We start from the raw sequence: 10,665 nt of genomic DNA, 5'->3' as shown, positions 1-10,665 counted from the left end.
AGGGCCAAGATTCAGCCCAGTCACTCCTGTGCCTGGGCCTGTGTCTTTGACCTCTACATTGCCTTCACCCCAAGCCCTGTACCTACTCTCGACCTGTCAACAAGAGTTGTTAAATGACTTTAATTCCAGTTTCGTAACTCTGAATAATAAAGACCAAAGTGTCTTCTATTGGCTGGAGTCGTCACCGAAAGGTAATGACTGATTCCATCCGACTTAAACTCCAAGCCATGCGTGTGTGAAATTGCTCTATTCACTTGAGTCCGAAATGTGTTTTGAGGACTGACTATACCTTTTTGAGAGCTGCAATAATAAGAGAGAAAATATGAAATTTAATGGGATAAATCACATTAAAGAGCTCAATACCCTGTAGCCATTAATATCCTTATTACCTTCTCTGATCTGTCCGCCCCACCGGAGGCACCACAGCCCGGGCGACCGTCCTGTCCTCTCTCTCGCTGGCCTTCTCTGCTCTGCACCTCCCCCTCCTCTCCTCAAGCTATAATCTATAAGAGTTCCCGGCTGCAAACTGATGGTTTCTGGCGGGGAGGTGGGGAGGGGGATGGGTGAAACAGGTGAAGGGGGATTTAGAGTACACTTATCATGATGAGCACTGAGTAATGTATAGAATGGTTGAATCACAATATACACCTGAAACTGATATAACACTAAACGGTAACTGTACTAAAAAAAAAATAAAAAAAAGGGTTCTCTAACCCTCCCTCAAGGAGGATTCTCTCCTTCCTGGTCCTGTTGAACTGAGGCATGGTCACATGACATGCTCTGGCCAATGAAATGAGAGGGGCAGTGGTGTGTGTCAATTCCAGACGGAATCGTTAAAAGCCAGGCGGTGCCTTGCCATGCTCCATTTTCCTCATGCTAACACATCCAGCAATGGTTGAGATGGTAGCTGCTTTTCACCCTGGGTCCTAGAGTGCATCAAGACCCCCACACAACCCTTGATGGACACGCAAAATAAGATGCAAATCTTTACTGTTGTAAGCCACTGAGGTTCTGGACTTGTTTGCATCGCAGCATAGATCCAGCCTAATCTGACTGACACGTGTTTTAGGATGCTCTCAGCGGATAGGACAAAAGTCCCTAATATGCCTGGAAGGCCTTGCAATATCTTGACTTAAATGTCAGGCTTCATCTTCTAACATATTTCCTCTCCTTTTCTTCTCTTCATCCAGACGGGCCATCCTTCCCTCCCTCAAAGGTGCCAAACTCCATCCACCACAGGCTGTTTGCACATGCTGTTCCCTCTGCCCAGACCATTCTTCTTCCTGCCTGCCCCCTTTGCCAGTTAACATCTATCTGTCCTACTACATCTCATGATGGCTTTCATAGCACTGTATATCCTTTATAAACCTCGTCACAACTACAAGCTTACCTTTGCTGCTATGTTTATTTGGATAATGCTTATTTTGCCCACTAGACTGTATACTTTATAAGAACAGTTGCTCAGTTTTTATTTACTTACTGTCCCTAGCCCCTGGCATAGTCTCTGGCACATAATGGGTACTCGAATAATTTTTATTGAATAAATAGTTGAGTTGATATATTGTAGTGACTATGGTACGGAAGTTGGAAGCCGACTTCTTGGATTTGAATCCCACCTGCTACTTAGTTGTTGTATGACCTTGGGTGACTTATTGAATCTTTCTGCCTTAGTTTCCCCATCTGTAAATGGGGATGAAAACAGTGGTCTTTGAGGTGTCTGTGAGGATTAAATGGATTGAGATATACGTGCTGCTTGTGCACTTTCTGTGTCTGGTCTGCAAGCTCACCTCTCTATACTCTGTTCTGGGGGGGGGGGCTGGTAGTTTCCTTCCTACCTTTTCCTTACTCTCTTCCCAGATGGCGAGGCTTAGATCAAGCCAGAGACATTGGCGAAGTCTTAGAATACGAGGGAAGGGAGAGAGGGGATTTCTTTCCGGTTTCAGCTCCAGCCCACATGTGACAGCAGCAGAGGAGGCATTCGCCAAGAGCCTCCGCCTCCTTTCAGCTCTCCCAGCACCCACCGTGCCTCGCCTCCTCAGAAGTACTGATACTGTTGGTTGCTTCCCCCTCAGCGATCCTAGCACCAACGTCCCCGCAGGAGTCTGTGACCATGCATGTGGTGCGTCCCACCTTCATGGTGCCCCCTCTCAGTAAAGACCCAAGTACCGGCTGCGTGGATTTCCTCCTTGGAATGCCTAGGTTCCGCTAGCCCAACTTTTCCTTTTTGTGTCCCCAGCTCCAGGGCTGGTGGCTGTAATCCTACAATTATTTCTCTGTAGGCTACCGCAGAACCCCTTCTTGGAACACCTACCAGACCCTATTCCTGATTCCTGACTGGGCCCTCACTGATACAATATCTAAAGCACTTAGAAGAGTATCAGGCACAGAGGGAGCACGGGGTAAATGCAGCATTTGTCTAAGCAGGTGAGAAAACCAACAGTGCCCATCAGACCTCTGTGGAGGGCGCGATGTGCTCGCCATTTATCCAGGATAATGCCAACTCCCCGGTGCAGAAGGACCCGTCCATACTCTTCCCCACTCTTCCCCGTTACTCACACAAGCACCCAGGTGTGATTTAAAGCAAATGAGGACACAGCTTCCATAGCATTAGCAATTTTTATTTTCCTTTTTTGTTGCATAGGAAATGCAGTACTTGCTTCCAGTAATTGTATTGTAATGTGAGAAGGTGGTAGCACTAATGGTTGAATACAAGAGTTAAACTAATCCACACCAGCTCAAAAAACCTGTGGAGATTTAGTTGAATAAGAATGGACGCCCACAGTGATTCTCAACCAATTACAAATTTTCACAGAACACAGTAAAACTAAAAGGGTAGCTATGAGAGTCAATACAAGTATACTAGAGGCACAGGGGGCCCGGCTCATAAAAACAAATGTCAAACCAAGTTATTAACACGGGGGTGTTTAGTTTCACAACGGATCTCTTTTCATCTCTGGAAGTGTTCGGTCCCCTACCCCCCAGCAATTTAAAATGAAAAAAAAAAAAACCAAAAACCAAAAAACCGAGGTATCTTGAGTGGACAGATTTCCAAGGGTGGTGGGAAAGGTCCCCAGAGAACTTTGTTCTGCATTAAGAGGTCAAGTGTAGGGAAGGAGAATCACGTGTTTGCCTTTGAAAGTCTTTACTAAGGCCCTCCTAGAACCTGACAAAGCTCCAGCTCTAGGCTGAGTTAGTATCTCAGTGGTGACTCTACCAAACGCCTTCACAGTGCAGACAGGCTGGTCTGAGACCAGGGAGAAAAAAATGGGAGCCGACCGCTCTCTCAAACCTCCACCCCAACATAGCCAGCGGCCTTGTGGCCTTCGATTGAGATGTTAAAACAAAACAAAACAAAACAAAACAAAACAAAACAAAACAAAAAACATGCTGATGTATAGACTAGTACTAAAAAAATAAAATAAAAAATAAAAAATTGAAAAGAAGAATAACACAAATAGAATAAAGCGGGGGAAAGCTTCTGTCATTTTGAGAAGTCGAGCAGAAAACAGCAGGAAAAATAGCCCAGTTCGTTGGGCAGCTATTTGCCCTTAAAAGCACTGTGCAGATACAAAATTCACCCGGCGTGACCTGGTGAGTGTTTCCTCTCCCCCCACAGGTGCTCTGGTTGGATTAGAGGGGGCACTCCCACCATACAGTCCTGTGGTCCTGTGGACACACTTGGGAAATTGTGTTTTTTTAATTAAAACGCATAAGGAGCCCACATGTGAAACTCACGATGCCTGGCACACAGGCGAGGTCCTGCCCCCGCATGCTGCGGCCTCCCCGTTCTGGAGCTCAACTGCAGGTGGTCCCCTATCTTCCTGAGCATTTCCGGCATCTACACCCCATCTCCCCATTCCCCTCATCTGGTCATGTGACCCTTTTGGGCAGAAAAGGCAGATGGGTGCTGGTTTAGGGCGGGGAAAGGTGAGATGAAACATTTAATTTGGGAAGCAAGTAGTTTCAAATTTAGACCCAAAAAATATATTTTAAAAAAATCCCGTGTTAATAGCAAACTTCTTTTCTTATGAATCGGGCCCAAAGTTTGTACAGAGTTTTATTTCTGAAGAAAATATTGCAACTGTGCATGAAACTAAATAGCCATGTGATTTCTTAAAGATTTTTTTCAATTTTTTTTTTTTTCTTTTCATATGAGGAAGTCTGGTGTGAAGACGGATCAAGCATGGGTACCTGGCTGAACATTGTCCATTAAGAAAATGCTCCAGGGTCGGCATAGCTTCAGTCGAGGGTCAAGGAAAATGTCCCTCGCTTGGAAATGTTCTCAGAGTGTCTTCGTAGCACAGTTCTTGAAATACAAATGGTCGTTTTGAGACAAAAGTCTTGCCAGGGACTGATTTCTGAAATCAACCACCCATGCTTGTCCCCTAGGAAGAAGAAACAAAAAACAAAAACGAAAACAAAAACACAAGTAATACTGAATTTAAGTAAATGTATACCTCCAAAATACTGAAAACAGCCGAAATCAAGAAAGACAGAATTTGCGTTCTCAGTGAAATACCTTAAACCTAGCTGACAAGAACCAAGTCAGAAAAAAAAAAAAAAGACTAACATAACTTTGAGTAATATTCATACAGTTCACTAAGCATTATGGAATAGCATGCATTAATATTGTACGGTTATTTTACATCACCTATACCAGAAGGTCCTGACTGACAGCAAAGGCTACCGGTGTAGAAAAATCTTACTTCAGAAGAGCAATATAATACAGATTTCACAGGCACTACATTTTAATATATCAGGTATTATGCTGGTTTTCTTATAATTCTTTCTGTCCTAAAGCTGGCATTATAACAATGACCAAAAAGGCAAGGATTGAAGTAAACGGAAAGTAGATACCAAAGTTGATATAGTTTTTTTTTTTTCTTCAGATAGATTAGTGCATAGTTCTCATGCAGATAAACACTGCTATGCATTTACACTGTTGGAAAGCAGAGTGAATTGAGCCCAAGTTGTCACATTGGTGTAAATCATTTTGTCAGCCTGTTATAGCACCATGTAATGGATTTGCATTAAACATTAAATTGATTTCAGAATTGGTGACACAGTATTCACTACAGTTAAGTGCTATGGAACAGCTTCAATGTTACCTGCTATCTATCAAAGCAATTTTCATCCCACTGCTTTTTTATTGGAAAAAAAATAAAAGGAAAACATACGCGACACTAATTAGGCAAATGCACAGCCTTGGACGTGGAGAAGGCAGAGCGGGTTTACCGTCAGACAGTAAATACATGCATTGACTTCAGGACGAAATTGGCCTCGGAAGCCGATTTGAATGAAAGCCCTGCCTGTGGGCAGTGCAGCTTTCTGAGACGAGACTGTCCTGGGACAGATCTCGGGGTTGTGGGGGGGGGTGGTGAGGCGCCACTGAAGCTCTCCTTACACTATCATGCCAGTGGTGTTTTGAATTTGTTCTATGGAGGCCTGCTACCGGGAAAAAAAAAAAACTGACAGAAAGATAGAAGGAAAGAAAGAAATATGGGAGAGAGACAGAGACAGAGAGAGAGAGAGAGAGAGACCACCACCATTATGGACAAAAAGATATTTCCAGAGACATGATGCAAAGTACATTAAACGACATTCTTAGAAATCCCTCCCCTCCCACCCCACCCCCCAAAAAAAAATCACAAGGGAAAAAATGTTTTTCTTAATCCAGATTTTGTAAATACTTGATGATGCTGTAACTACAGAATTCAAGGTGTAGGGGGATAAGGGTTTGAAAAGTAAAAGACAAGCTTTTTGAGGGATGGGTTTTGCATATTGCTGTGGGCTGAATGAACACCATGACTCTGGAAAGTCGGGGTTCCCTTACACTTGGGCTGTCAGAGAATGAAGGATGCAAGCTTGGGGAGGTGTACTTTCTTGTTGTCGTGGGCTTGCAGGGGTGGGGGCGGGGAGGAGCTGACACCAATAGAGGCCATGCCAGGATGTGAAGAAACAGAAAAGTTTGCCCGAACCTCAAAGCAAAGTGAAAGGCTCTGGGATGGATAGAGTGGCATTAGGGAGAGGGCCTCTGCCCGTGAATGATCAGAAAAGGAGCATTTTAGTGGCAGGGGATGGGCCAGGAGAAAAAAAAAAAGCATATAGAAAAATGATCAGATTTAGTGTTTGTGCCTCTGACTTCAGTTCCCAAAGAAAAAAACGTGGAGAGTGATTTGAGGGACTTCTCTTTGCCAATATTGTTAATGCCATTTGATGGGAGAGAAAAAATTCAAATGTGTCTCAGAATCAAGGGCGGGGCCTTTCCACTGGGCCAGCCCTCAGCCTGTCAGTCTACACACCCCAGGTAGCAAAGTCTTCCTCAAACATCTTCGCTTGGCTTTCATCTAAAAGGTAAACACTCAGCTTGTTGGTGTTTCTTTTTTCCTGCTTGATCACAACTGAACTAGTTTCCTGCTGCTTTCTGGACAATGAAACATGAACAAAAATGTAACTTAGTGTATTTAATACTTAACCCCTGTTCGTTATCACCCTAGACTGCCTCCTTAATGTTTTAAAGCCTTTAAAACATTTTTTTTTCCTGCAAATCTGTTCAGAGTTCCCTAATTTTAGCTTCATCAAACTGAATACAACAAAATACCTTCAAAAATACAGCATACCTGTAACGTCCATTTACAATGGTTTTTCAGTAGACCTATACTTCTCAAGCATAGGAATATGCTATACCATTGAGAGAAAAAAAAAATAACTGTATTTAAATACTTACAAAAAAAAAAAAAGGAAACAGGAAAGTTTTAAACTTAAATCCAGTTCCCGAGGGGGGTGGGAGGGCGGGGGGCGGGAAAGAAAGAAAAGCAATTCTATGAACGCTGCCTTTATAATGGACAATCAGAAATTTCACTAGGCTAATTTGACAGAAATGTTTCCTCATTTAAACAACATTACAAAAGTCCTGCGTTATAAAATAGGGTAGAATAAATCAGTGTAATCAATAAAACTATACAACAATACAAATTACATATCTTCTGAGCGGGCAGTTTATCCTCTCTCTTTGCAGTCATGACTACAACATGCTCACTAGAAACAACTAAAACTGCCCAAACTATTGCTTAGTTTGTTTTGTTTTAAAAAAAGGGTGCAATTTTATTGTATATACAACCAATTTACTGGTAATACCTTGGCTTATAGCAAAGGTTCTGACAAAATGTTTGTCTAGGCTTTTTTTCCCTTCACTGTGAAGCACTGAAAGCTGCTATTTTTTTTTCTTTTTTTTTTCTTTTTTCTTTTTTTTAGTGCACATATGTCATAAGAAAGTAATGCCCAGCTAAGTGCTATCGGGGAAGGCGAATTATGCTGGCTGGCTATAGGAAGTGACACCATATACTGACAACCACACCACACAAGAGCGTCAAACGACTATTCAACCACTTATCAGACACATATGAAAATCCAAAATGTTTTATTTTATTTTTTTTTCCTTAAATAGAGATAACCAGTAAACAATTTTCAGAACTTGGAAGTTTAAAAACGTGCATATAAAAATGGGCATTATATCCTTTTTATTGAATGTGGATTGACTGCGGTCTGCTAAGAAAAATGGGGTGTGGGAGCTGAAGAAAAAGGAAGTTGTCTTTTTTTTTTTTTTTTAAGGCTTGCTTGTGAAAGGAACAGTTGTAAAAACAAAATTGCTTGAAGCAGGGTCAGCTTAGTGCTTCACAGTTTGACTGCTTCTCTAAGAGGAGCCCTTCCTGCGCACGTGCATTCAAAAATCACAAAAAAAGTACAAAGACAAACACCTAAAACACACTGCGTCAAGTGCAGCACCGACTTTGGTCAAATAAAAAAAATAAAAGAAAAATTAATAATCGCTAAGCTTTTCTACACGATATAAGCAGGTATTGCATATTTTCATATATCTGGGGGGAAAATAAAGGAAGACTCCAAATAAATTGTAAAATGCAGCAACATCCAAAATACTGATATTCTAAGCCATCTACAGATCTCAGAATAGCACTGCCACTGACCACAGAGGACAATAAAGACTACTCCTATCTGCGGAACAACTAACTTTCTATTTAGTTCTAGATGTTGAAACTGACGATGGCTGACATAAAAGTCACATTTACAAAAAGTGTCTCCAAATGCTTGACTAGGGAAAAACCCCTTTCAATAGAGGAGCATATGTGCAACAATTCCACAAATAATCGCTATCCAGGGCAAGGCACATTGATATGGAATTTTTGTTTTCGTGCAAATTAAGGAAAAAAAACAAAACAAAACAACATTGTTTCGGGGGAAAGATGAGGAGCAAAGTGTCTTCCCAAGAATTTCAGTTACTTGATTGTATAGGACAGTAGTAGAACCCTTCTGAAGGGCTGAAAAACATAGTTTAAAGGCAAGTGCCTAGAGTAGGGATTACAATATTGTGTCTTAATGCACTCTACTTTATCCTACATTAACTATATAAAAATTAGTTACTAACACTAGAACATGCAGAGACTTTCTCTGATCAGCAGGGCTTGCCAACCAGAACGTATATATATGTATAGTATAGGAAACCTTCTTGAAGTTGCATGGGAAGCAAAGGGGTGCTTCGCTGTCTGGTAGAAAAATCACTTGCACTTTTTTTTGTATGTTTTTTTGTTGTTTTTTTTTGTGTGTGTGTGTGTGTTTGTGTGTGCATGTGTGTGTGTGTGTGTGTGTGTGCGTTTACATAAGATACAGGACATTTGGGGGTGCAAACTTTTTTTTTTCCCTAACAGGTACCCTTGATCTGAATGGGCACCAGCATTTGTGTCAGTATTGGTTTTATCATCATCATTATTATTATTATTTTCCCATAGCCCAGTTCAGGGGCGCAAAGGTCTTTAAAAGTTCTGGACAATCTCTGGTACAATGAAGTGTCTGATAACTGATAAATCCTATGTTGCTGGATACATGTAAAAATTTTCAGAATTGGCATAATCCATTATAGTGACTTCTAGCTTATAAAATTAACAGATACCATGATCTCATTTTAGTTATGTGCTTTGATAACAGAAAATAATTAATTAGCATTTAATGTAGTTAACATATCGTGGTAAAAGCACCATTAGATTTGTTTTTTGTTTTTTTTTTTTTAATTTTCCTTCAGTTTTTAAAGGGATACAAGTTTAATAATAAAAAACATAAAAAGCAAAAATAGCTCCCCTTTTTCTTGCAAGGCTGTTTTTTTACCCCAATAATTTAGAGTCCTGGGGTGGAAGGACTTGAAAAACAAAAATAGAATTTTCAACAATCTCTATCTTACAAAGATATTTAGCTATCCAATGAAATTGCACTTTACTCATTTCAAAATTCGATTGTTTTGATTGATTCCTGTCAGTTTCTGTCAAAACAGACCATCTTCCCCATTTCCACGTGAATTTGTGTGTCATTGTTGAAATTGTTGAAAAAATGTTTTTTTTTTTTAAATGTAAGTGCAGCATTTCACAACTTTTAAAAAACTGAATAGTAGTAGTAGTTTGTCATTTCGGAATTGTTCTGCAACGTGAGTGGATTCACTGTCCTTGTGGGCCATGTTATATATTTAACTGCTGACTGCTGAACCAAAACCAAACTAAAAGAAAAAATAAAAAAGGAACATAACTGCATTTTCTTTCTCCAATATGTTACAGAAAAACATTGCCCTTTGACTGTCCCGTAAGTTATATATTGCAGATCTCAGCTACTACAAAAGATTTAGTTCTCCATGTGCCTCCCGATGACTCAAGGAGGCTCACACCTGTGTGGGTAAATTCATGAAATACTGTGAAACAGCCAGGCTCCGTAAGGAAAGTGTGTTACAACGGGAAGTCAGTGAGCAAGGGTAGACCTCCGCTAGCCACATCACCTAATGCTCACGCTACCACGGGAACACTCCACGTGTTACAAAGCCCAACCATTTCCAGCACCATATGAGAAAATTACAACAGTCCCTAAAGTATTTAAAAAAAAATCCCAAAAGGTTATGGCCTTTGCTGTTTGACCATAATGCTCGCTGTTTCCATGTACAAGTTGATTTGATTCTCCCCTTCCACTGACAGTGAAGTTGTAACCGCGCTGGGTTGAGGATGCGTCCATGTTACAGAGTTGAGAAGGGGTCAGGTGGTCTGTCTGGTGGATGGTGGGACGCTGCGACTTTTATCCCAGGTACCAGGACTGGAAGACAAAAGGAAGAGAGTGATTAGAGGTACAATTTGGAAAGTAACGTATTTTAGAAGTTGCCCTTCCAACCAAGAAATTGGAATCTGTATCAGGAATGAAGGGGAGGAAGGGGGGTGGAATTTTCTGGGGAGGTAGAGGATTGACAAACAGTAGTAAATATTGAGTCACTGAAGCTGATCTTATTCCTCTGAAGTTAAAACTCAATGTCTTCATTGAGGTTTGCCAACATTCTGAATGTGTCTTAAAAATAAAGTATTTGTGTGCCATATATATATCTACAGGAGGGCACGGAGCTCAATCACCTGGTCACTGAGTCTTCAGTGCCCAGCAGTGCCTGGAGTAGAAGGTTCTCAACAAAAAAGTGTTCAATGAATGGACAATGGGTGAGGGGAGAGGTTTCACGGGCTGATCAAGGTCTATTTTGATGATTTTCACATCTTTTTTTTTAATATTCCCTCTTTTTAGTTATTTACATTTTATTTTAATCACCTGGTACTCATCATGACAGGTGCACTCCTT

General features: G+C 41.0%; 1 protein-coding gene across 4 annotated transcripts in view; it reads right to left on the bottom strand.

Moving 5' to 3' along the window:
• Positions 1 to 2,602: 2,602 nt before the first annotated feature.
• Positions 2,603 to 10,665, bottom strand: part of NFIA (nuclear factor I A) — a 377,477-nt gene continuing 369,414 nt past the window's right edge. For all 4 annotated transcript variants that reach the window (XM_030324297.1, XM_030324295.1, XM_030324298.1 and 1 more), the window contains one exon: positions 2,603 to 10,140. In XM_030324297.1, the coding sequence (XP_030180157.1) occupies positions 10,123 to 10,140 (18 nt within the window). In that variant the 3' untranslated portion in view covers positions 2,603 to 10,122. The remainder of the gene's footprint in view (positions 10,141 to 10,665) is intronic.

This window comes from Lynx canadensis, chromosome C1 (genome assembly GCF_007474595.2).
Source record: "Lynx canadensis isolate LIC74 chromosome C1, mLynCan4.pri.v2, whole genome shotgun sequence".
In the NCBI taxonomy this organism is placed as follows: domain Eukaryota; kingdom Metazoa; phylum Chordata; class Mammalia; order Carnivora; family Felidae; genus Lynx; species Lynx canadensis.
This window is presented reverse-complemented; position numbering and strand designations above follow the sequence as displayed.